At 34.0% G+C, this 27,815-nt stretch overlaps 1 protein-coding gene across 5 annotated transcripts in view; it reads left to right on the top strand.

Annotated features, from left to right (window-relative positions):
- Positions 1 to 27,815, top strand: part of ARID4B (AT-rich interaction domain 4B) — a 126,197-nt gene that overhangs the window by 61,823 nt on the left and 36,559 nt on the right. For 4 of the 5 annotated variants that reach the window (XM_045537026.1, XM_045537028.1, XM_045537029.1 and 1 more), the window contains exons 8-17: positions 3,992 to 4,130; positions 8,473 to 8,552; positions 10,624 to 10,700; positions 12,093 to 12,247; positions 15,722 to 15,794; positions 18,235 to 18,329; positions 19,322 to 19,419; positions 20,159 to 20,402; positions 20,743 to 20,918; positions 25,474 to 25,737. In XM_045537026.1, coding sequence (XP_045392982.1) covers positions 3,992 to 4,130; positions 8,473 to 8,552; positions 10,624 to 10,700; positions 12,093 to 12,247; positions 15,722 to 15,794; positions 18,235 to 18,329; positions 19,322 to 19,419; positions 20,159 to 20,402; positions 20,743 to 20,918; positions 25,474 to 25,737 — 1,401 coding nt within the window. The remainder of the gene's footprint in view (positions 1 to 3,991; positions 4,131 to 8,472; positions 8,553 to 10,623; positions 10,701 to 12,092; positions 12,248 to 15,721; positions 15,795 to 18,234; positions 18,330 to 19,321; positions 19,420 to 20,158; positions 20,403 to 20,742; positions 20,919 to 25,473; positions 25,738 to 27,815) is intronic. The other variant, XM_045537027.1, reaches the window with a different exon arrangement.

Genomic DNA, 27,815 nt, shown 5'->3' with positions numbered 1-27,815 from the left:
TTTCTATTTGCATCTGATTATATGCTATTTTTTGGCTCACATCTTGTCTAAAGTTCTTCTTTCTTGATTTATAATTAATTTATAATTAATAGTGATGTGTGATCAGCTTTAAGTAATCAGCTGTTAGTGTATTATGGTAAATATTTTCATATAATTAGCTCTGTTTCCAGTGACAACATCTGATTTTATTTCATAGAGAAAGTGTGTTATTTTGTGGTGGTTCTTTATATAAATACCATGCCACCAAAGAAACAACAATGTTACAGATGAATAAAAAGCAAGCAGTTCTGAAGTGATGGGACTTGTTAACAAAAAAGAAAGAAAAGAAAATTAAAAAAAACCAAGTGGACTCTCTGCTTGCTCTGTCTTTTGCTCTCTTAAAAAAAAATTTTTTTTTTTTTTTGAGACAGAGTCTGACTCTGTTGCCCAGGCTAGAGTGCCGTGGTGTCAGCCTAGCTCACAGCAACCTCAAACTCCTGGGCTCAAGCAGTCCTGCTGCCTCAGTTTCCCAAGTAGTTGGGACTACAGGCATGCGCCACCATGCCCGGCCAATTTTTTCTATATATATTTTTAGTTGTCCAGCTAATTTCTTTCTATTTTTTTTTAGTAGAGATGGGGTCTCGCTCTTGCTCAGGCTGGTCTCTAATTCCTGAGCTCAAATGATCCGCCCGCCTCAGCCTCCCAGAGTGCTAGGATTACAGGCGTGAGCCACTGTGCCCGGTCTCTCTTAAAATATTTTTGATGCTCATTTATTTTAGTTTATCAGTTTATTGAGCAACTGACTTGTGTAAACAGTTTTCTGGCTAACCTCCTCTAAGAGGAAAAGTTAAAAATAGCCTTAGATATAATGATGTGGTTTACACTGATTGGATACATTTTGTGATTTTTAGAGTAAAATAAAATCAGGATTACCATAGTAGAAAGAAATAAATCTTTTTTCACTTCATTTATTTCATCAACAGTTATTTATGGAGCATCTGTGCTGTGCTAAGCACTGTTCAGGTACTTGAGATGTATCAGTGAACAAAACAAAAAATCTCAAGTAGGGGTGTGGTGGCTCACACCTGTAATCCTAGCACTTTGGAAGGCTGAGGCAGGAAGATTGCTTGAGGCCAGAAGTTTGAGACCAGCCAGCGCAACATAGTGAGATCTGGTCTCTGCAAAAATTAACAACAACAACAACAAAAAAAAATTAGCCTGGTGTGGTGGTGCACACCTGTAGTCCTAGCTACTTGGGAGACTGAGGCGGGAAGATCGCTTTGAGCCCAGGAATTTGAGGTTGCAGTGAACTATGACTGGGCCACTGCACTTTAGTCTGGGTGACAGAGTGAGACCCTGTCTCTTAAAAAACAAACAAAACTCTCCACCTTTAGAACTTACATTTTCTCATGGGGGGAGATGGCTGTTTAAGAATAAACACAAGAAATAAGTAAATTATATAGTAAGATAGAAGTTGTAAGTGCTGTGGAAATAAGAATAAGAGCAGGGCAAAGAGGTAGAGGGGCAAGTAGGTTGTAAATGTAAAGTGGAATGAAGTCTTGAGTAGGTGAGGGAGGAGGGGCATCTAGTCCAAAAGTGGAGATGGCTTTAGAGTAGATGTGTCATCTAGCCAAACAAAGGTTTTTTGTTTTTCTTTTTGATATAACTTTTTGGAGTCTGAAGTCTTCACACTTGTTAAGTCTTAAGAAAGAAATTAGAATTTTTATAATGACACAGATAACTTTGTTAGTCACGTAAATCGCAGTTTTCTCTTTCTATGTTTTACAGATTTTTATATATGTTATCTCTGAATTGTGGATTTCTAGCTTGCTAATAATAACATTATAGTGTTCAGGCTGGGCGAGGTGGCTCACGCTTATAATCCTAGCACTTTGGGAGGCCAAGGAGGAAGATCGCTTGAGGTCAGGAGTTCCAGACCATTCCGGGGAGTAGCAAGATCCCCATCTCTACAAAAAATAAAAAATTATCTGGCGCATGCCTGTAGTCCCAGCTGCTCAGGAGGCTGAAGCAAGAGGATCGCTTGAGCCCAGGAGTTTGAGGTTGCAGTGAGCTATGATGGTGCCGCTGCACTCTAGCCCTGGCAACAGAGTGAGAACCTGTCTCAAAAAAAAAAAAAAAAAAAAAATGCTCATAAATCCCTAGTGGAGCTGGGTGTGATGGCTCATGCCTATAATCCTAGCACATAGGGAGGCAGAGGCAGGAAGATTACTGGAGGCCAGGAGTTTGAGACCAGCCTGAGCAACATAGCAAGACCCTGTCTCCAGAAAAAATTAAAAAACTAGGCAGCATGGTGACATGCACCTGTTGTAATCCCAGCTACTTGGGAGGCTGAGTGGGGAGGATTGCTTGAGCCTAGCAGATTGAGGAGACAATGTGCTATGATTTGGCCACTATACTGTAGCTTGGGCAACAGAGGGAGATCTTGTCTCTTAAAAAACGAAACAAAACAACCCTAGCTGAATGAGTCTTCTATGAGTGGTTTAAAAAAACAATTATTATGATTTTAAATTTGGTTGTGTTCTGTAGTTTTTGAAAGTGAAGAGATAAAGTCCTTGCCCTTGAGAAGCTCTTCTAAATCAACTAGAAATCAAACTTGTCAAGTCTGTTACTACTGTGCTAAGCTATGTGCCTATGTGTAGGATCTTTAGCTCAGTTAATATAAAGCTGTGTTGCTTTTTTCAGCTACCTGTTACCTACTTTCTAAGTAGGGATTAAACTTCTTGAAGTGCCATTTGAAGTATGGTACTTCTCTACTCAGTAGCAAACTTCAAAGATTTGATTTGTTTTTGCCAGGGAACAATTTTTAAGTTAGCTGTCTGATCATTGAAATCAGATAATGATATTACCCACATCACTTTAAAATGTTTAATATTATTATAATAGCTTTTCCTTCTTTTATATTTATATTGGCATACATAAATATAAAGGGGTGTCATTTATATTGTCATCCCCTTGGAAAGGCATTGAAGACAAATTCAGACTATACTGAATTTGTTCCAGTCAACCAAATAGGTAAATTATGTTTAAAATTTTAAAATAGTTGATCTTTCAGTTCATATTTTTTGGTTGGTGAACTTGGTCATTGCCAACTATGTCAAAAATATTTTCATCCCTGTAGGTAATCAATAGTAGCCATTATTCTGTTTTATTTATAAGAACATATATTGTAGTCTATCTATTCAACATTTCCTAGTGTCTTTACTTATTCTGGGCATTTTGAACAGTCAGTTGTTAGAAATCTTTATTTTTAGTACTAGTTGTAGACTTTTTTGGAACCAGATTGAAAATAGAATAGCTTTTTGTTTTGTTTTCCTTTATAGTTTTACTTTTTACTGCACTTCCTCTAACATGAAACTGATGGTTACAGATACTTCCTTTTTCTTCTGACAGTTAATATATTTATAATTTACTAGTACAATATTCAATGTTACTGAAAGGAGTTTTCAACTTAATACAAAAGAACCATATTGTGTATTTCATGAATACCTAGTTCGTGTATATTTGGTATTAAGGATAGCAGTGGTGATCTCTTATTACATTGTCTCCTCTTCCCGCCCTAACCCTCAGTCAGAAAAGATCTGCTTCCCCCCTTTTAAAGTTAGCTTTGTACTGGGAATGTAAAATTATTATCTCTAGACATCCTTTAATCTGAGATTGGGATTGAATATATTTTCATGTAGTACTGGGTTTAATATGGGGCCTTCAGCTTTTTGAGGATTTGGGGACCAGTTATTCTGTACTGATCTTCCTCTTTAATCTTTTGAAATAGCACTAAATAAATCAGAAAGACTTTTAGGAAAACAACATGCTTTCCTCTAATGATAAACTCTTGCTGTCATTTTTTTTTAGAAATTTAGGAAATGCTTTAAAATTTAAATTAGCCATTTTCTAGGTTTTAGGAAATGTGATGTGAGTTCTGGAATGCCTGTGTTCAACATTGGCATGCTTATTCTATGTGAAGATAAATGGAACTATTTTTTTCTCTCCCTAGACCAGAGGAAGAATCTTCGTCATCCTCCAGTGATGAAGATGAGGATGATAGGAAACAGACTGATGAGCTACTAGGCAAAGTTGTATGTGTAGATTACATTAGTTTGGATAAAAAGAAAACACTGTGGTTTCCTGCATTGGTGAGTAGCTTCAGTGTGAAAGAGTTTAATTTCAACCATGTGAGTTAATGAAGTAAACAATGGATTTTCTTACTAGTGTTTTTCATAGGTGGTAAAATGGGGAAATGTTTTTAGCGTCGTTCATTCTACACAAAGATTACTTTCAAAATTTTCTTTGAGTACAAAGAACGCTTAAAGTCATCCAAGAAAGGCAAAATCTTGATAATCTTAGAGACTAGGTATATGGGAGTAGATTATACTTTCCTCTCTGTTTTGAGTAGAAAATTCATAATGCAGACTACTAAAACTTCTAAGTCCACCATGAGGTCTGGATTGCAAAAGAACACAATCTTTTTTTGGTTCACAAAGATAGCTAGCCATTTTCCTCATACTTTTTGAGCCAGGGTGTTTGCTTCCTTGATCTTAATCTTGCCTTTTATGCACTCTCTACATAACCATGACTGCAATTATAGGTTACCTCAGTCTCTGACTTTCCCTACAATAGATTCTTTTATCTACCTACTTTTTAATGTTTTCACTCCACAAGTTTTGTAACTCCTTAGATCCCAGGTTCAATATTTTGAATTTTCTGTTTGTTTTCTCGCTTTGCCTTTCTGTGATTCAGTGCTTTATTATCAGGAGTATCCTCTTTATCCCAAGTTCTGTGCAACTCAAACTGTGATGACAGATGAGAGAAAGTCTTTTGAACTTTCACCTCTGTTTATGATAACCACTAGCCTCTATAGCCAGTTGGAGGGACCATGTATAGGAGACTGTTTTCTTTGACTTTTATAAAGGGAATGTATACCAATGTTTTAGAAACTCAATTAGGCTGCCTTTCAACTAATCTTCTGGTAGAAAACAAAACAATTTGTAGCTCTTAAAGCACATTCATGTTCAATCAGTAATTAATTATGTATCATACTATCATGAAGATTTAACTCTTTGTGGCAATAAGAATGCATTTCTTTTTGGACAGGATATAATTAGATAAGTCATTTAAAGTTTTGAATTTCAAACGGGAGGCTGAAATTAGTAGTCAGTATCTCTTCACAATTATCTTGACTTATCTTTTAAAATGTGCATGGCCTCTGATGATTTTATCTGAAGGCCATTGGGTCATTTGTATCAAATACTGGGATCCATGTCTTTTACAGATAGGTCCTCCCCCCACCTCATACTTATGAACTGAAGATCCGTTGTTTAACCTAAAGGTATTTTGAAGGTACCATTCTTCTCACTTCTAACAACTACTTTTTTCTAAGATATCAAGAGACAAAATGGGTCAAAAATTATTCCCTGGTCTCAGTTTCATATATTCTCACTCCCTTACTACTATTAGCCAAATCCCCTTCAAATCTTGCTTTCTTCTGCTAATGGTGTTTAATAAAATTTTTGAGTGTTCTCAAGCATGTTTAACTCGTATTTGTTAAATATGGCATTTATCATATACCAAACACTTCAAAATGTGTTACTGGGATTAACTGATTTAATGTTGTAGAGGTTCTCTGTTCTTATGTTTGATAAATTTTTAAAATTTTTAGTTGAGAATCTACTCAGCTTTATTTTCATTCTCTTATTTTCCTATTCACTGATTAACAATTGCAGAAACCATGGAAATAGGATTGAAATACACTATTCTTTGTTTATGTGCATTTGCATGAAAATTTATGTTCATAATATATATAAACTTTTGCATATTTGTGGTTTTTATGAGGTAAACTAAGTAACCATGGTCTCATAGTTATTCATTTTTTCAAATGAAAAAGAAATATTATGGAAGAGAAGCATCTTTCTTTTATACTGTTGTCTAGAAGCGATACCTGTTTATCCTTTTCAGTGAACATGTTGTGTACTTTATCCCCACTGCTTCATTTAGTGTTTAGCACAAATTAAATGCCCAATAAATGTCAGCTCTTAAATTATAATGAAAAAATGCAATTATTTGCTTTAATAAATACTAATACTTTATGATACCTTTGTACCTCCCCATGTGTCCATCCATCCAACGTATATTGGATGCCTATTACATACAAGGATTGTACTAACACCTTTATAAGTATTATGAGGTAGTTGTGACTATGTATCTGCATTTAGAGATAAGGAAACAGCATTAGAAGCATTAAGTAACTTGCAGCATTTTGGGGTTAATGAGTAATCTACAAATTTAAGTATCAGTGTGAGATTATTTCTTTGTTCCTAAAGCACTAAGATTCTTTTGAAAATACGTTTTTTGGAGACACGGTCTCACTCTGTTGCCTGGTTTAGAGTGCAGTGGTGTCATAGCTTACTGCAACCTCAAACTGCTGGGCTCAAGCAATCTTCCCACCTCAGCCTCTCAAAAGTGTTGGGGTTACATGTGTGAGCCACCATACCTGGCCTGATAATATGTTTTTTAAAACCGTTTTGTGTGTCTTTTTCTCAAGCAACAGCAACATTAAATTTTCACCATTAGTGTTTTGAGTATTAAGTTTCTCTCACCGTAGTTAATAAATAGTTTCCTTGATGAAAAGAAAAACGTTTAAGGATTTATGATATTGAAAGGTTAGTAATCTGTTTAGTCAGCCATTCCATTATTATTTCGAAAATCTGAGAATTATTGATGTGTGTTATCTGCCTCCCAAAATTGATCTATTGGACAGTGATGGAGTTATTTTTGTCAACTAGAGTGTGAAATTGTGCTCTAAGTCGAACAGTCTTGATAAAATCACATAAATAAGACTTATGTTTTAATTTTAAAGTTATTTATAAATTGAGTAAATTTTTATAAGTGTTTTGGTAACAACCTCATATTGGAAAACAATTGCCTGTTTCTAGGAACTATAAATAGCTACCATGCACTGAGCATTTACCTTACTAGGCTCTGTGCTAAGTTTGTTAAATGTAAGTAGTTTTGTTTAATTCTAATTGATACTGGAAAATAAGTGGTATTTACTCCCATTTTGAGAGGAGGGAGTCTTAGCTTCCATGGTTTGGATCATCTTCCTTTTCATTTTCCTTCACCAACTTCTCCTCTTCTAACCAACCTTTCAAGTTGTAATTTGGGTTCAGAATATATCACTATCTTCTCTTTGGGGCGGGGAGTCTTCTTCCATCTTACAGCTTCAGTTGCAGAGATAACAAAGTGAGGTGCTTTAGGGACCAAGAAAATAACATACATGAGTGAACAGGGTAAAATGCAGATTGTGGCCAAACACGGTAGCTCATGCCTGTAATCCCAGGACTTTGAGAGGCTGAGGCAGGAGGATTGCTTGAGGCTAGGAGTTTGAGACCAACCTCAGCAACATAGTATGACGCTGTCTCTACAAAAAACAAAAACAAAATTAAATAAAATGCAGATGTGGTTCCTGTGGTGGAACTGTGAGCCCACTTACTCACACTCCAGTGGCAGCACTGGCCAAAGCTATCATATGTGCGGTTTTTGAAACCCTTAATTCATCAGAGAAAAATAATGAGTGGATTTGGCTCACAGGCCCCAAGTTTTAGACCCCTGATATTCAGGCTGTTGAGTCCCAAATTTATATGAGCTCCAGACCTGGGTATTTGTCTGTTCACTATCTCCATTTGGATGTCCTTTAGCCACCTCAAAACTTAATAAGTCCCATGCTTTTTTATCTCCTCCCTCATGCCCAGATGTGGCCCTTCTCTGTTGTTTTCCTTTCATAGTGACTAGAAGAATGACACTGTCATCTTTCCATTTGCACAAGGCAGAAAACTAAGTATCCTCTTCACTCTCATCTCTGCTTCCCTAGTTATCTCTGATACTTCTCATCCCTTTAATTTGCCACCACTGTATATCCAAGCCACCACCTCTCACCCAGATGATCATAGTAGCTTAGTCTCTTTCAGCTCTTGCCTTTCCCTGGTCCATTTTCTTCATAGCATCCAAAGGAAATTTTTAAAAGGCATATCTATTATGACATTTTGCTTCTTTAGACCCTTCCTGTAAATACTTTAGATTTTATACTAAGATTTAATATGGGCTATAAGGCTCTGGAAATTCTGGACCCTTGTCCTTCTCCTAACCATGATGTAGCCCCTCAGTTTCCAGCTCTGCCTCTTTTCTATTTTTGGCTAGAACTTGGTCCGCAGCTCCAGCCTAGTCATAGCCATTCTTCTGCTTTCAACACCATGCGTGTGCTAAAAAACAGTCTGGATTATCCAGAGGGCTGGAAGGATGTAGGATACCAATTTAAAATTACTTGTGTGTGCTCCCCCGTGTGTGTGTACCGATTTATTCTCAAACTAAAATTAGTTTTTAAAATTTAAGCTTAAATTTTTTAAAGCATTTAATTAGTAGGTGCTTATATAACTATCTGTAAATGTGCTTTTAGTCACAATAGTTTCACACTTTTTTTTAAAGGTGGTTTGTCCTGATTGTAGTGATGAGATTGCTGTAAAAAAGGACAATATTCTTGTTCGATCTTTCAAAGATGGCAAATTGTAAGTATAATTCACCTGGTTTAAAAAACTTCTTTATAAAAATATGTTATTTTTTCAAATTAGGATGTTAAATGATGAATTAGTTATTCCCAGTGACCTTAGGCTTTTATTTCTCACATAAAATGTCTTTCAAATAGAATGTTTCAAAGAGTGACTGGTTTTCATGCTATCTTTAAGTGTAGTAGTCTTACAGTGTGTCTTTCCTTGCTCATCTTGGTCTTCCTTTCCACAGTAGACTCTCAGTGCTGTCTCACTGGTCAACATTCGCCCATATAACAGATGGTGATTTGAGATAAATTTGCTATACCTAACATACCTAATACTTTATTGATATATTTATTGACCTTTTTTAGGGTTTGTTCTTGATTGTTTATTTCTAATATTTCTAGTTACATCTAATGGTTTTAGTGATACCTGTTGGATAGTATTCAGCTTTTGCAGTAGTCAGGATTAAAATGGGTTACTGTAGATTTATGTTAAGTGTTAAGAAAGTGATTTTTCTTGTAGGACATTTTTAGAGCTGAATTCTGAATTTCTGTGTTTTTTTTCTTTAAGAATTACGTGACTAGAGAAGCCAGATATTTTATACTGAGCTATATATTGCATGTCAGTACCTTACCTAAGAAGTTCATCACGTTTTAAGAATTGATGTTTGGGTTTTCAAGTTCTGAAAAGTTATTTTTAAAAACAATCTATGAAACCACCTTTAACAAAATTGAGATAATAAGAGAAATTTGAACATTGAAATTGATTACGTTCTTTATATTAAATTATTGTTGGGGATGGAAGGAATGGGGAAATGTTAGTCAAAGGATACAGACTTTTCATTATAAGATGAATAAATTCTCAGGATCTCACGTATAGCGTGGTACCTGTACTTATTTGTACTGTATTATATACTTGAAATTTGCTGAGAGGGTAGATCTTGAGCATTTCTACTCTCTCCCTCCCCCAGAAAGTAACCATGTGAGGTGATGGATGTGTTAATTAACTTGATTGTGGTAATCATATCACAATGTATATGTATATCAAATCACACTGGACACTTGAATTATATGCAATTTTATTTGTCAGTTATGCTTTAGTAAAGCTGAAAAGATCACATATCTAATTTTTAGATGTGCAATTATGATATGATTATATTTTTTAAAAATTTTCTTTCAAAGATTCATAATGAAATATCCTAAATAAATTATGTAATGTCTGGGATTTGCTTCAAAATAATCCATTTGGGGTGGGATGAAGTAGATAGGGAAATAAATGAAACAGTGACTATGAGTTTATGATCATTGTAAGCTGGGTGATGGATGCATGGGGGTTCATTGCACAGTTTTATCTACTTTTGTATTTGAAACTTTAAAAATAAAAAATGGTAGGCCAAAAATGTATTTGGAATAGTTTTAAGGCTTTTGTGATCAATGGACCCAAACCAAATGCACAGAAGCTAAATTATGATTTATTATTAAGAAACATTGGAAATACATGTGATATATGTGATAAGCTCTGTTCCAGTAGTTTGCATCTGACCCTCTTCATATCATGGAGTTCCATGAAAGGCCTCACTCAGATTTGTATCTTAGAAGTTTGCTTGTGAGCCTAGAATCTGGTTCTTAAAAAATGTTGAAAAGAATATTTACATTATAAACTGGTACATTTTCTTCCAGTCTTAAACGGATTTCTTATGAATATCCCAATGTAATGGCAAATTCTTACTGTTTTCCTTCTTTTTTATTGGGTTCATGCATTCTATCATCCAAACATTTTTATTCATCATTATATTATTATAAACAGTTCCCAGTATTACATTTAGGCAGGAGACTCTTTGCTATTTGAGAACATCTTGGTATTATAAAATATATCTTAAGGTAAGATCCTTCTGTAGATGATAATTACATATTTTAACATCCTCCCTAGCATATTATTTGGGCCTCGCAACCTTGTGTGCAGTCACTTTCATTGTAGTTACCAATACTCCCATATTTTCAGTATCTTTCTATGTATATAAGCAATTGGATTCTTAATCTGTCTTTTTTTTTGTTTTTTTTCCTTTATAATTCAAAAATATATGTAGTACTTCAGTGCCAAGAAAAGATGTTCATGAAATTACTAGTGATACTGCACCAAAGCCTGATGCTACATTAAAACAAGGTAAGGATAATCTTGGAATAAATAACTAGTAATTTTAAAACTGCTGATATTTTTGAAGATTAAATTTTATTTTACTCTTTAAAAAATTAAAAAAAAAAATCATGTCCTTGAAGTTATATTTAGGTTCTTGTGGCTTATACTTTTATAAATCCATGTGTCTTTTGTTAAATAGATTTTTTTCTTTTTCTTTTTTTTAAATCTCATAATCAGGGGCAATAATCCAGAAAAGTGGGAAAGAACTGTCTTTAGCTATTACTATAGTCTGGCTTTTGCCTAGTAAATAAAATAGTACTTCCATGGGATGATAGAAAAAAGAATCAAAGTAATTTTTATTTGGTCTTTCTCACTAATGAATGTGCATCTTTAATTACAAGGCCCCAGTAGTCTTATTTGATTGAGGAATATGCTGTAACTGCATTTGTTACTTGGTTTTTGGTATTGTAAATAGTTATTTTTGCTTTGCCCTTATTCGTTGGATCTGATAACATGCTATGTATATTGGCTCAAAATCATCTAAATTTTATGGTTTATAATTTATTTCCATTTATTATAAAATGAGAATTAATTATGTCTAGCTAATTTTAGTTTAAGCTAATTGTTAACATAGTTTTAATTTGAGTTTAACTAAAAATGTTAAAAACATTTGTAATCAATTTTTTGATGGTGTATGTTTATTACGATGGCTCTTTTTCTTTCGGATATATAATTGCTTTTTGGCTAAATTGTTACATGATTTACCTGAGTTAAAGTTATTTTTATTGGACAAGATTAGTTTTCATTTAAAAGAAAACTGTTTTTTTCCTCCTGTATATGTTTGAACCTAAGAACCTTTCAGTGGTAGCAGTATTGCCATCTGTAAAATGAATACCTGCTGCTTAGGACTGATAGGATTAAATGGACTTTTGTATTGAAAAGTACTTAGCATAGTGCGTGGTACATAGCAAATACTTAATAAATACTCGGTTGACTGAGGATGAGACAAAATAAAAGTGAGTGGTATTAGCGCAGTACTTTTGTTTTGTTTTAAGAGACGGGGTCTCCCTGTGTCACCAGGCTGGAGTACAGTGATATGATTACTGGATCCTTGAAGTTATGGGCTTAAGTGATCTTCCCACCTCAGTCTCCTGAGTAGTTGGGACTATAAGTGTGTGCCACCATGCCCAGCTAATTGTTTTTTCATTTTTTTAGAAATTGGGTCTCGCTGTGTTGCCCAGGCAGGTCTTGAACTCCTGGCCTCAAGCGATCTTCCCACTTCAACCTCCTGAGTTGCTGGGATTACAGGCGTGAGCCACCATGTCATGCTCTAGCACAGTAGTTTTATTTCTTAATATTTTTGGACAAATCAGTTGTCTTAATTCTTCTAGTTCATGTAGGTTTATGGTCTCTTTCCAGCCTTTGATCAGGCACTTGAATTTCACAAAAGTAGAACTATTCCTGCTAATTGGAAGACAGAATTGAAAGAGGACAGCTCTAGCAGTGAAGCCGAGGAAGAAGAAGAGGAGGAAGATGATGAAAAAGAAAAGGAGGATAATAGCAGCGAAGAAGAGGTAAGTAAAAACAGTTGATGCCTATTAACATTATAAAAGTTGAGTCTCCTTTGTGGGTTAGGATTTGGCATAAAGTCATTAGTAACATATTTATAGTATGAGAAATATCTCATAATAAAATTGTTTTTGATATTTATGATCCAGGAGTTTGCTTACTTTAAAATAGAAATATGGTCTTGTGAAATTAAAAATATTAAGTATAGTTATCCTAGTGACCTCAAAAAAGTTTCTTGCTGTGCCTTTGGTTTATCATATGATTAAGGAAGTACCCATCTAATACTTCAAAATGTTTTTCATCACCATGTAGACAGCTGTCACCTCAAAATGTTTATACCTGAATATTTTATTGAAATATCTGGAAAAGTGTAAAATATCTTTCATTTAGTATGAAAAGAAAAATCAGCAGAAAAGTAAAGATTAATATCTCTTTGATTTAGAGAACCTTAAATCATTTTACCTAATACAAATGGGTAGATAGTTCTAATTGTATCATAAATAAGACATCTGTGAATTTACATGGATCAAAGAGCTAAAGTTTTAGATTTTACTGTAATTGGTGCTTTAGGTTTGGCAGTGATAAGGCACTCAGTGCTTTGCTGAACAACTTCCTAAAAGTTATTGAATGAGTGGTACAGATAGTGAAGGCTACTATATTTGACCATAAAGTGAATTTTATTTAATATGTTTAGGAAGTTAAGGTAATTTATTGTCATATGTAATATTTTTGGTAAGTTATTAATTTCTACCATTTAACTGTAGTAAACTCTTAATGAAATAGGATGATTTTGGAGGTTATGTTTTAGTGTATAGTGATTTATAATGATAGTGTATAGTGTAAAAATTTCCTTGCTTCAGTCTTTCCCCTGACTGCTTTCTATTAAAAATGCTAAAATGAGCAATCTATCCCTTGCTAAAACCTGAATGGCTTTTTGTCACTGTAAAAGTCAAGCTTCAGTATAACCGCCTTTCTGGTCCCACTCATGCCTCTTTTTTCTCATCACTTCTTTTAGCACCGCTCCCCCCCCCCATGCTGTAGCAGTATTAAATTACATTCCCTGCTGCTGCTTACCTTCGCACATGCCAGTACCTCTGCCTTCCCTGCCTTTCCTCTTCCGCCCTCAGTCAGCCTGGCATACTGCTATTCAGAATTCACAACCTGCTTATGCGCCATCTCTGTACAGGGAAACCTATGAGCCATTACCTCCCTCACCTCAGAAAGATTCATTACTTCATTTGCTGGTCTAACTACTACTATTCCTTGTACATATTTTTGTCATTTATGCATATGTATGTACACATACATATATATTTATTTATAATTATTGTCTGTATTTCCCACATTAATTTATAAACTCTTCGTAGATAGGAACCCTGTCTTGCTCATATTCACACTCACTGTGTCTGTCATAGTATATAAAATGTAACAGATGATCAATAAATATTGTTACCAAACCTTTTGGTGCTTAGATTTGTGTTTTACAATTGTTTTTGTTAAAGGAAATCTGATCTCCAGTTTATTTATTTCTTTTTTGAGACAGGGTCTTGTTCTGTCACTCAGGCTAGAGTGCAGTGGTGCCATCATAGCTCACTGCAACCTCAGACTCCTGGGCTCAAGGTATCCTCCTGCCTCAGCCTCCCAAGTAGCTGGGACTGCAGGTGCTTGCCACCACCACACCTGGCTAATTTTTCTGTTTTTTTTTTTTTTTAATAGAGACAGGGTCTTGCCTCTTGCTCAGGCTGGTGTCGAATTCTTGACCCCAAGCAATCCTCCTGCCTTGGCCTCCCGAAGTGCTAGGATTATAGGCGCAAGCCACCATGCCTGGCCCTGATCTCTAGTTTAAACATTTTCTTAAGTTAAATACAACCTTTCCTTAAACGTTTGAGAAATAGGAATACATTTTTTATTTTTATTTTTTTGAGAAAGGGTCTTGCTCTCTCTCCTGGGCTAGAGTACAGTGGCATCATCATAGCTTACTGCAACCTCAACCTCCTGGGCTCAAATGATCCTCCTGCCTCAGCCTCCCGAGTAGCTGGGACTACAGGCATACAACACCACACCTGGCTAATTTTTCTGTTTTTTTGTAGAGATGGGGTCTCTCTCACTCTTGCTTAGGCTGGTCTTGAACTCCTGAGCTCAAGTGATCCTCCCACCTCAGCCTCCCAGAGTCCTAGGATTACAGGCGTGAGCCACCATGCCCAGCCTAGAATAGGAATAAATTTGGCAGTTTATTAAAGTCAAATATTGTACTATGAGGGCACCTAATATCTAGAAAATAGATTTCCTTATATTTGTATTTGACTACCTTACCAAACCTGACATATGTGGAGTATGTTTAAATTGAGAAATATAGATTTATTATAAGGAAATTAGTGGTTGTCATTTATTCTTCTCTCCTGACTAGAAAACCTAACAGTTTGTGAACATGGATTTTTTTTTAACTTGGCTTTCTTTATTGTATTAGGTTTTAAAATAAGAGGGCAAATCATAGTAGAACAATGGCATTAGGTACATGAAATTCCAAATTAAAAAATGATAGGTTTTGATTTATTTAGAATATCAGTTGAATATCGTAACTCTTACTATTAGAAACATGTATGTTTCAGCCAGAGTAACTGTAAAGCCTTACTGTATATTTTGAATCATTTTCTCTGCAGTTACTCCTAATTATGTTCTGTTATGGCAGGCTCCATAGCTTATGGTTCTTTTATTTGATTGAGCACCTAGCATAGTGCTTACACTTACAGGTGCTCATTAAATGTTTGCTGAATGGATGAAAGTCATAAATTGGTGAGTTCCTCCATCTTACCTACTACTCTGCTCCTTGCAAGTTGCTTCAGGACCAGCTCCCAACTGCCACAGCTTCAAGAAGCTAGTCCCTTCCTTGCAACTGATAAATCAGGGAACAATTTTATTACTTGAAGGTTTCCCTAAGTCTGAATCTTCAGGTATTGTAGATCAAGTTTGTTCCCTACTTTACTGATTATATAAGCCTGAAGTACTGTACAGTAGGGCTGTTTTTAGTGAAGGATACTTGTAGTTACAGCTAATGGGACCCAAGCTTGTGTGGTTCTTTGAGGAGCAATAATAGAGTCAGCTTTGACATTAAACCCTGACCCAATATCATGTAAGTGAGAGTAAGCCTTCTTGAGCTTGTGACCCTGATTGAAAGAATAGATCTCTGATATGGTAAAAAGTTCATGAACAATCTTGCTAGTCATGTTTTTTATATGAGAATTTACATTTGAGATTCTAACTATTGAGATACCTTTTGGGACATTCCTCTGTAAAGCATAAAATGTTTAGACTTACTTGGTTTTGAATAGCTTAGCATTGAGACATAATTCTTATTTGGTAAAATGCCTTTGAAATATTTTAATGACTGTTAGTCTTTACTGTTGGTAGGAAGTATACTTGTATTATTAAAATGTTAAATTGAGGAAAATAATATTCTTTTCTTCTGTGACTAAAATTAGGAAGAAATAGAACCATTTCCAGAAGAAAGGGAGAACTTTCTTCAGCAGCTCTACAAATTTATGGAAGATAGAGGTGAGTAGTTTCTCTTTTATTCATCCCTAATGTTGTAGGTTTCAGACAGACAATTAGTGTCTTAAAAATAAGAATTCTGCTCATTAAGCTTCATGTCACCAGTAATTATGGCTGTATTTTTTTTTTTTTTTTTTTTTTGAGACAGAGTCTTGCTCTGTCACCCAGCTAGAGTGCCGTGGCATCAGCCTAGCTCACAGCAACCTCAAACTCCTGGGCTTAAGCAATCCTTCTGCCTCAGTCTCCTGAGTAGCTGGGACTACAGGCATGCGCCACCATGCCTGGCTAATTTTTTCTGTATATTTTTAGTTGTCCAGGTAATTTCTATTTTTTTTAGTAGAGACGGGGTCTCGCTCTTGCTTAGGCTGGTCTCGAACTCCTGAGCTCAAATGATCCACCTGCCTCGGCCTCCCAGAATGCTAGGATTTCAGGCATGAGCCACTGTGCCCAGCCATGGCTGTATTTTTGACTACTGAAATCACCAACACCTAGCATAGTGCCTGTCACATAATAAGTGGAATGAGGAATTTGACAGTATTTTGATAGATATTATGGCATGGACACATAATGCCTGTATCCTGTCCTGCCAATCCTTCCACCTATGCATGGGACCCCAAAGAACCTTTAAATTAGGGCGCAGTAGCAGAATGGAACTCATAGTACCATTTTGTTAGCACCTACACAAAGGCCTTTAGTAAAAAGTCTCCTCCAAAATCACTTAAGTTTGATATACTTAAAGTGTGTGTGTGAGAGAGAAAGAGAGACCATATCTGAAGATGGACCATAAGTCATCTTATAACCCAACCACATAGAACTAAGAAGAGAATTAAACTATTCATAGGGAGTCAGAAATAGAGAAAGAAATGTGAAAGGGTCTCAAGGTAGCCTTGGCTCAGCTTACTGAATCTGCCTAATGATGCTAAAACCATGCAAGGATTGAGGGAAGAGGAATAATTTACAGAGATGATCTGGTCCTTCAGTGACTGTGGCCCTGTTACTCTCTTGCGTATCTTCTTGGTCAGTGTCTCCTTTCTCCTTTCTTGGGAAGATGCTAGAAAGGGGGTAGGGAGAGGCAGAAAACTTTTTAGCTTGAAGGGAAGAATAAAATGAAAGATTAATATTTGAAAGTGTCACAATACTCTGGGAATTAATGTTTTTTAAATCTCTGTAATGCTGATGAGGAGAAGCTGGCTCTGTTTGTCTTTTGTTCTTATAAATGATAACGGCTACCACAGCATAAGTATTTTTTAATCCTTTAATATAAAGTGTCTTTGATTCCTGTATTGTTTTTTATATGAATGGAGGCATGGCCTAACAAGTTGCTGTTTCACAGGCTTTTGTATAAGATAAAATGAAAAAGTAAAGAAAATGAATAAAATCTTTGTTAGAGTAGATTAAAGATGATTAAGCCAGTCATATGTGTTCTGGAAAGGGCCGTAAATTGCATTATATCACTACTCTGTTATCTCCTCTACCACTTTCTAACAGTTTGTTAGTTTGATTTAGTGTCCTTGCCCTACATACTCCTGTATTAGAATGAAACAAAACTATAGCTTTACTGTAGAATCATTGTTTAGTAGTGAATTGGTAAAATATAAAGAAAGAATTATAAGAATAAGTCTTATTGTGAAGTGGTTGTCTTTCAAATTATCTCAAAAAAATATTTTTTTTTCCCAAAGAGACAAGGTCTCGCTTTATCACCCAGGCTGGAATGCAGTGGTACAATCATGGCTCACTGTAACCTCGAACTCCTGAGCTCAAGGATCCTTCCACCTCAGCTTCCCGAGTAGCTAGGGCTACAGGCACACACCATCATGCCTGGCTAAATTTTTGTAGAGATGGGGTCTTGCTATGTTGTCCAGGCTGGTCTCAAACTCCTGGCCTCAAGTGATCCTCCCAAAGTGTTGGGATTATAGGTGTTAGCCATTGTGCCTGGCCTTCTCATTGTTTTCTTTAGTTCTATAAAACCTTATTTCCCTAATTTTTAAAATTGTTCATTTCAGTGGAATTTTATTTTATCTTATTTGGTATTTATGCTCTTGCTTACCAGAGGGAAGAAATCATGTAATATAAGGAAAGATAGGATTAATTGGAGGTCATGAGATTGTCTTAGCCGAAGATGGACTCAATCAGAACTTTTAAAAGCTCTATACTTGTGCAAAGAAGCAGGACATTGGTACTTTGAGACAGGAAGCCTCCTCATTTGCCAGCAAATTAATAAACTCCTCTTTCCTTCTCGTAAAAAATATAAAATAAAAAAAGTGAAATGGCTTTAGTTGTAAATACCACATCTTTGATTTTTTAGCAAGGGATTTTTTTCTCATATTTTATATGTATATATGTATTGTACTATGTATATTCAGTGGTATTATTTATATCCTTTGAAATTTTAAATAAAAAATATAGTGTATCTCTAATATATATTTTGTATCTCCTCGAACAGGTACACCTATTAACAAACGACCTGTACTTGGATATCGAAATTTGAACCTCTTTAAGTTATTCAGACTTGTACACAAACTTGGAGGATTTGATAATGTAAGTATTACAGTCATTAAGTGAGACATCTTTTTCATACCTGTGTTCTTAGGTATCTGCCATCTCTAAAATTGTTTATTAATAAAAACCTAAGAATATAACAGAAAGAAAATGTACAGCTTAGAAATGTAGAGGTATCCTCCTTAGGCAAAATATAAATTTTTTTTCGTTTTTCGTTTTTTTTTTTTAAAGGATGGGGTCTTGCTTTGTTTCCCAGTCTTGAACTCCTGGCCTCAAGTGATCCTCTTGCCTCAGCTTCCTGAGTAGCCTGGATTTCAGGCAGGAGCCACTGGGCCCATCTAAAATTTAAGTTTTAATTATAGATTTTTTAAAATGAGCTTTCTTATTTATTGTTAAGTTGGTCAAATTTTCATAAACCTCCTGTGTACGTCTGAGTCACAGCACAACCATATCGGTGAAAACTCTTTCGACATCTCTTTTTCAGTAGACTTCATGTTCCTTGAGAGCAGGGGTCTGTCTTAATATTCTTTATATTCTTAATCCCTTTCACAATGCCTTATACAAAGAGGAAGAAGTTTGTTGAACTAATCTGAAGAAATTATTTGAAGGTTGCCATGATATATGATACTCATCTAACTGAGAATATTCTGCAGAATAAAATGCTTTGATAATCGTGGTAGAACTGCATTAATTTATTAGCTTATTTTGTGGGAAATAATAAATCCTTTAAAAATTTTTATCTGTCTATGTTTTACAAATTTTGATTTAGGAACCTGAATGTTTTTATATTTACTATAACTGGGTTTATTTAAATGTCAAATGATCTAATATTCCAACATTTATAATTCTTTGAGGTTTGTTAGAGTACTAAAACCTTTTATTTGTAAACCAAATTTAGAACTTACTGAGTTTAATAATTTTTATTCCTTTTGAAGAAATACAAACATATATTTTTATATACTATATGTATCAAAACATTATTATATTCCCACCTTTTAATTTTGGAGTTTTCATTTCACTTTGTCCATTAGATTGAAAGTGGAGCTGTTTGGAAACAAGTCTACCAAGATCTTGGAATCCCTGTCTTAAATTCAGCTGCAGGATACAACGTTAAATGTGCTTATAAAAAGTAAGTTAGTATACTAATAAGGCTCTCTTCAATATTTTACCTAGAAAGCAGGATGGAATTTACTATATAGCTGAGTTTATTTCTTCAAAGAAGAAATCAGAAAGTTTTACTAGAGTAATCACTCTATGATAGCATTTTCTAAAGTGTATTCTATGAATACTAGGTATGTGAGAAATTCTGTGAAGAAAGTTTTTGTGGCCAGGTATATTTGAAAAGTAGTGCATAGAGCTTAAAAAGCCAATGTTCTGAAGTCAGATAAATCTAAGTTTGAATCTTAATTTTGCCAGTTATTAGTTGTTTGTGCCTTTGGATCATTTATTTTTTCTCCTAAGCCCTAGTTTCTTCATTTGTATAATGGGTTAGTGCTGCTTGCCTCAGAGGATTACTCTGATGACTAAATGAGATTTAGTAAGTGACCCAAAGCCTCACATACAATAAATGTGCAACGAATAGATCCTATTACTCATATTATAATAGCTATTATTGTTAATATTATTATATTTAAGATTATGATTATGTTTTCACCCGGAGCACAGTTTTTTTAGTGATTTCTTTTTTTTTGACAAAATTTTGTATTTGGATTAAAAAGATTGGAAAGAACTAGAATAAATTAGAATGTTAATATGGCTGAATATTTGAGAGTTTAAACTAAAGAAATGAACACACATTAAATAAAATCTCTATAGTTATATTTTGAAAAAATGTTTTCACTGAATGTAATGTCTCTTCATGTTTCCAGATATTTATATGGTTTTGAGGAGTATTGTAGGTCAGCCAATATTGAATTTCAGATGGCATTGCCAGAGAAGGTTGTTAACAAGCCATGCAAGGAGTGTGAAAATTTAAAAGAAATAAAAGTTAAGGAAGAAAATGAAACAGAGATCAAAGAAATAAAGATTGAAGAGGAGAGGAATATAATGCCAAAAGAAGAAAAGCCTACTGAGGACGAAATTGAAAGAAAGGAGAATATTAAACCCTCTCTGGTAAATCAGATATTGTTAATTGTCCTTTGCCTTCTTTAGTATATTTTCTACATGCACTGTGAAGTTCCCAAGATTAATTTATTGTATAATATTATACTTTATTATTTATACATTTTCTGCATTAAGTACTACTTCTGTATAATTTTGATGTAATAACTATTCAAAATAGCCATTAACTATTTTGTGTAGTGTTTTAAGAATGACAGGAGTTGTTTACAAGTAACTAGTAACTTTATTAATATTAGTGTTGGTTGGTACCTCCTGTTGCTAATAGTAAGATCATTGATTTAGGTTGAAAATTTTTACTTTTATTGGTTTAGTTCCTCTGATCTTTTTCTAGGGAAGTAAAAAGAATTTATTAGAATCTATACCTACACATTCTGATCAGGAAAAAGAAGTTAACATTAAAAAACCAGAAGAAAATGAAAATCTGGAAGATAAAGACGATAACACAGCTAGGGTAGATGAATCCCTCAGCATAAAGGTAGAAGCTGAAGAAGAAAAAGCAAAATCTGGGTAAGAAATTTGTTCTTGGTTACAATGCATTTTGGCTAGTTGAATTCTTATAATTTGCTTTTTGTATATGTGTATTTATGAATCTCAATTTGATTAATAAAATACCAAATAATAGAGTGATTGGCACTTACTAAGTAAATAGCATTTGCCTTCTTCAGAGACCCTACTAATGTAAATTTGTAGAAAAAGATCATATTTGTGATCCATTCTTCTTGCTCTCATCATGGAAATTTATAAAATTTTTAGGTAGAGAAAAGTACTTTTTATTGTATTAAGATCTGCTCAATGACATGATAATACAAACTTGGGAAGATGTCCTCCTAGTGTTTTGGATGGTATGTTAGCTATAGATTGTCTGAGAGTTGTATTTATTTCTTAAGCAAAATAAGAATGGAAAAATGCTATTAAGTTTTAAAAAGGCCAAAACTGTTCTGTTTTATGTGGTAGTAGCATTTCCTTGTTTTAGTCACTTTAGAATGATGGATTATTTGACAATGTCATTTATGCACTGTCAGTGGACCCTGGATTTTATAGGTAATCTTTGGCGTTTGATCTTATTTCTCAGGTTTAAAAAACATAAACCTCTCCACGTTAGTGGTTCCTTTAAATAAGCACAGCTTATGTTTCTTGATCATTTTAGTGTTTTTCTGAAATTTGGCCATAGCATGCAGACAAACAGGGAAGAAAAAAAACCTTGGACTTAGGTGAATATAGTAAAAGGTGTTTGTTTATTATACTTTGTTGTATTTCTGTGTATACAAATATGTATTTGAAGTATATCTTACCGCTTACTTGGAGGCAGTTTTAACTATTAAGAAACTTAGTATAGATTCAACTTTTTGCCATTTAGAATTCTTCTGAAATTTTGGTGGCATCATGGAGACGAACATGGAAGAAAAAAACACTGGATTTAGATGAATATAGTAAAAGTATTTGTTGGTTATACTTTGTTATATTTCAGTGTGTACAACTGTATATTTGAGATACTTCTTACTGCTAGTAGAGATTATTTCAGTAAGAAACTTAATAAGGATTAGCATTTCGCTTAAAAATCTGACTTTTAAATCTGCAGATGTTTCTGGAACATCTACTGTTTGCAAAACACTGTGGTAAATGTGTATTTTTTCTCTGTTATTAATAATTATCTTAATTTTCCAAGTTGGTACTTTTGCTTATTTTATAGAATAAATTATATTTTGTAGGTTGTTATTAATCTTTAGGTCTTTTAAGTATATGGATTTTTATGCACGATAGATATTTATTTAATATACACAAACTGCAAACTAAAATTTTCTTGCTGTGACTGCCGTAATTTGGTAGATATTGTTTAGAAGCATTATGTGTTGGGACTATCTATACAATAGTCCCCCCTCTTCCACAGTTTTGCTTTCCATGATTTCAGTTACCATGGTCCAAAAATAGGTGAGTACAGTACAATATTTTGTGTGAGAGACCACATTCATATAATTTTTAATTATAGTTATATTTTATTATTATTTTAGTTAGTCTTTTACTCTCCCTAATTTCTAAATTAAATACTATCATAGTTACGTATTAGAACATGTAGGAGAAAACATAGTATATATAGGGTTTGGTGCTATCTGTGGTTTCAGGCATTTACTGGGGGGCGAGGTCTTGGAATGCACTCCCCGTAGATAAAGGGGGACTACAATAATTGTTTGAATTTTATTAGATAAATACAAAATAAACTTTTATAATTATGAAGAATTAATATATAGGTATTTTTCTAGTATATAAACTTTCTCTGAGTAATTGGCTACTACCAAGAATTTTCAATGTCCTTCCTCCATAGTCTAGGTATAGTAGGTTGAAGAAGTTAATATATATAAAATGCCTAGTTCAGTTCCTAGCCCATAGTAGGTACTTAATGTAGTACCTACTACCTTAATGTAGTACATTTTAAAAAAATTTGTTTCATTGTAGGGAGTGTAACATCAAACTGGGAAAAATTGGTATTTCTTTGTGAATTCAGCTGAAAAATCCTTGCTGATACATTTGGTTTCCCAAAATATTGTTCTCAAAAAGATAACTAACTTAAATACATATGTGTGTGTGTGTGTGTATGATGTAATATATGCATCAACTTAATTTTTTAAAGTGTATATGTTGCTTGTAGTTTATACTTTTCAGGGGCTCTCTTTCTTGGCATTGTGTGTTCCATCTGGTTTGGTACATTACCCTCTGAATTCTTAGAATAGAACAGATTTTTTTTGGCTTTTTGCCAGTAATTATGTTGTTTGCTTCTTTGTACTTCAGTGTATTATTTCAGTGAATTTCATTTGGTTTGTATCTGAGGTGGACATTAAATGCAAATCTTTTATTTTAAAGTTTTGATTGCTTTGTTTTATTGGGTTTTTATTCTAGATTAAATAAAAATTTGCCCTGGCTATCACTTAAAGTATGATTGTGCTTGCTGTTTTTGGCATTTACCATTTGTACTCAGTGTATTGTATTATGTAAGATAAAGTTTAGAGTTTATTTTCATTTTGAAAAATTTAGTTTTTATTCTTCATCTCTCTTTTATGTGATAAATCTCTTTTTGTGGCCACCAGAATACACTTCTTTTCCCCCTCAAATGCAAAGATATGGTCTTATGACTTAAGCAAGTAGTATTCTTCCCTAAAAATTTCTTAGCTGTTTTAATTTATTATATAAAATAACATTAAAAATTATTTATAACAGTTTATCATTCATAACACCATTTCTGTTAATTTCTTAGCTATTTTACCCTTATTAAAATTATTCTTCATTATAGAGATGTTAATGTATTTCCAAAAGCAGATTTTTTTGTGAGACAGAATCTTGCTCTGTCACCCGGGCTAGAGTGCCATGGTGTTAGCCTAGCTCACAGCAACCTCAGACTCTTGGACTCCAGCAATTCTCCTGCCTCAGCCTCCCAAGTAGCTGGGACTACAGGCATGTGCCATCACACCACAGCTAATTTTTCTATTTTTAGTAGAAACAGGGGTCTCACTTGCTGAGGCTGGTCTCGAACTCCTGACCTCAAGTGATCCTCCTGCCTCTGCCTCTTAGAGTGCTAGGATTATAGGTGTCAGCCACCACACCCGGCCCCAAAACAGAGTTAATATTTCTTAAATCTCAGATCACAGTTAGTTTCCTTTAGGTTTTAGTTTTTAAATACCTATTCATTTGACTGTAAGTGTGGCTTTAGGAATAATTCTTGAGAATCTTTGTAGACTTTGTGATGTATTTCAGACAAACTTCGTATATTTGATGCTTCCGTGAACTCAGGTTTAATTCCACAAGTCTGTTAGGCTTATCCCCAACCCACTTGCTCTACTATACAGCAAGAAAATGGTGAATAAAAAAGCATTATAGTGCTACTTATATCACTATAGATTATTTTTATTGTTTATATAATTACATAATTAGGAATGATAAAGTATGTTATCACTAAAAAGTTACATATAAAAATGTAAAACTGAAATTATCAGTGGAGGAAGTCTTTTTATGTAAATATTATAATTGTTAACTTTTAAAGCTTAATTACAAAGTTGTCTTGTGGTTGTGTTTTATGATGTTTATTCATTCGTCAGCTATAAATTGATGTCTTTTTGGACAACTGTTGTATTATTAAGTACAAACATACTGCAAAGCAGATAAAACTAATTATACTCAGATTTTATATTGAAGTTTTTTTTATAAGTCTAGTGCTTAGAAATCTTAGAAAGATTTATAATTGAAGATTTTCTCTAATTTGTTTAATACAGATTCATGGTCAATATAAAAATAATGTGAACACTCAGTTTTAGAAGGTGTACGGTTGTAATGCTTTCTAAAATAGTTTGGCTTTTAGTTTCATATATTTGTAATTGGCCTCTCATATATGTATTTCTTTGGAACTTCAAAGTTGTGAGAGAGGATTTGTTGAAGAAAGCTTTGAGTAAATGTGTGGTAGAGAACAGAAATTGTGGCAAAGTTTGAAAGGATGGAAAGAACAAATGATGTAATGTTGATGTCACATCAGTAGAATGTTTCTGTGAAAGTTACAGTAGTATTTCAGTTAGTAGAACATTAGAAAATTTGGTTGGAGCATGTTTTAAAGTTATTAATACTACCCATCTGCTAGTAAAAATTTGTTTTAAACATCCTGAGGCTGGAGATATTTGAATGTAAAATAACTTTTAGTGAGAAAATGGCAGTGAAGTATAATGAATTTTTTTTTTTTTGTCAACTGAGATGTAAAACACTTTTATAGTAAAATTGTTACAGTTGACCTAACTAGTTTCTTGCTATTCAGTACAACTTCTGTTCTTCTGACTGTTGGAAATTTCCTTTTAATGCACTCATTTTTGGACCTTCATTTTCTCTAAATGTATCTTTCTATAACCATGGTCATCTTATACAGTTTTAGTTTTTAAATATTAAATTGAAACTCAGAGAATTTCATACACATGGAATCTGCTGTTCCTGGAACAATCACAGCCACGATTTTTATCAATTTATGTGGTTTGGAACTGAAAAGCTTATGAAGTATCTTTTATTAACTCTGCAATTTTTTAAACCTTTCAAGAGATGAAACGAATAAAGAGGAAGATGAAGATGATGAAGAAGTAGAAGAAGAGGATGAGGAGGAGGAGGAGGAGGAGGAAGAAGATGAAGATGATGATGACAACAATGAGGAAGAGGAGTTTGAATGCTATCCACCAGGCATGAAAGTCCAAGTGCGGTATGGACGAGGGAAAAATCAAAAAATGTATGAAGCTAGTATTAAAGATTCTGATGTCGAAGGTGGAGAGGTCCTTTACTTGGTGCATTACTGCGGATGGAATGTGAGGTAACTTGAGTTTTAGCTAGTGATTATTACCTAAAAACACTTCTAAAATACTTTTCTATTTAAAAACTTAAGTAACGAATTATGGACTTGATAGTATTCTAATTGAGGTCATAGTACTGTATAGAAAATATGTAGTTTTTAGCACATAAATCCCTTACTTAGTGACTTCCTACCTAATGTTCTTAGCGCTTAGGAGATATCCTTAGTGTCTAGAAAACTGAAGTCTACACAGTTGATTTTTATGTGTAATACATGTAGGTTAGTAGAGAAGACATTATTGATGAAATGATAGAAAAATCTATTAAAAAGGTAAAAGGGATTGGAGCTTCTTGACATCCACAAGCCAATTCAGGCTGCCTGTTCTTCTGCATTTAAAACTACATTACCACAGTAACCTCTTTGTATTCCTCTTCAGTCATCATTTTTTTCCTTCGATAGGCAGAGATTTAGAAGTTTGACTTTCCTAAGAAATATTAGCTGTTTCAAGAAGGCCTTATCTCCTCATCAGCAGCTATTACATTCCAACCTAGTTCAGAAGTCTCAGAAATTTACTGCTATCTTCAAAACAATATGCTGGAAAATGTAGGCACGTCTGCTTGACTAAAATCGAATGCACTTTGTGGTGACTACTGACCTAGGGATCTGAAAGGCAAAACTGAGATTCCATGTTAGGTTGTATTCAGTGACTTCAGTTTTTTTCTTACACAAGTTGTCTTTGGCTTATCAAAAGAAATTTGTATTTGATTTTATCCAAAATTGGCAAGCCCGTTCTGGGATCTGATCATTTAGTTATCTTTTAAGAATAACTTAATTCCTTTTGGAATGTTTGTTATTATTTTTGATATCTACCCTATGATAGAGTTAGATCCCTTGAAAAATTAACTATAGAAGTTTTAAATTGTGGTTTCGTGGTGAAACTAGTGTCTTCAAAAAGGAATACAGTTCTCATGATTTACATTTAAATTGTGTTTTGTGGTTTGGGATGTTACTAAGGACATCATCTCACATTCTTTGTTTCTTAAAGGTAAAGTTTTATTGTCTGTTGCGGTAATAGTAATAAGCTCTAGAAGCATGGTTTAATCTAATTACCTTTATTATTTTGAGAAAAGTACAATTCTGATCCATTCCAATGCTTGGAAGAAAATAGCAACTTAACTCATGAGGAAATGTTGAGAAGTTTTGTTTGGGACTCATTCTTTATTATTTCTAATCAAAACTAACAAAGTTCTGGAGTTTAAGAATATCTGTTATCAGTGCTTAGATGTGATAGCTGTCCTGAAACAAGCTTTTCCAGTTATCTCTTTAACACTGTGTGCAATTTATCCTTTCAGCTAGCTGTTGGTTCTTATTGCTGCCTATATAATACATGATTTTCCTCACCTGAAGTCCTAGAAGATACTTGAGATCTTAGATTTAACCACTATAGGAATATTTTGCTTAGTTTTTGATTTTTAGTCATTTTGATCTTACTAAACGATCTTATTAAATAAAATTTAGAGGGAATTTCAGTTCTGCTTAGGATATAAATGTAAAATATGTTGTTTTAAAATTAGGAAGAAAAAATTGAATCAGCAAAAATGAATAATTACTAAGTAATGCCCACAAGATGGATAGGAATCACATCATCTTTTACCTCTCTTTTCAATTCTTCTTTCCTAGTTATTTTGCTGGTTTATGTACAGAGACACTTTTTACTCTTGGTCTTTATAAAATATTTGAAATTCTGTGATGAATGGATTGAATTTAGATGTTCTCCGATTTTCACTGTAATTAGGGCTTGATTGTTTTCTATTAGCTCATTAATATTAGGTGTAAGCAATGAGAGATTCATGAAATTATTTCACAATTAAAATATAGCTTTCTGTTTTGTTAAGAAAAGTTTTGTCAGGGTCTTGCTCTGCCACCCTGGCTTCAGTGCAGTGGTGTGATCATAGCTCACTGTGGCCTTGAACTCCTGGGCTCAGGCAGTCTTCTTGCCTCAGCTTTCTGAGTAGCTGGGACTTTAGGCATGCACCATGTCCAGCTAATTTTTAAAATTTTTGTAGAGACAGGGTCTTGCTATGTTGCTCAGGCTGGTT

The sequence above is a fragment of the Lemur catta genome, chromosome 25, assembly GCF_020740605.2.
Source record: "Lemur catta isolate mLemCat1 chromosome 25, mLemCat1.pri, whole genome shotgun sequence".
Lineage (NCBI taxonomy): Eukaryota > Metazoa > Chordata > Mammalia > Primates > Lemuridae > Lemur > Lemur catta.
This window is presented reverse-complemented; position numbering and strand designations above follow the sequence as displayed.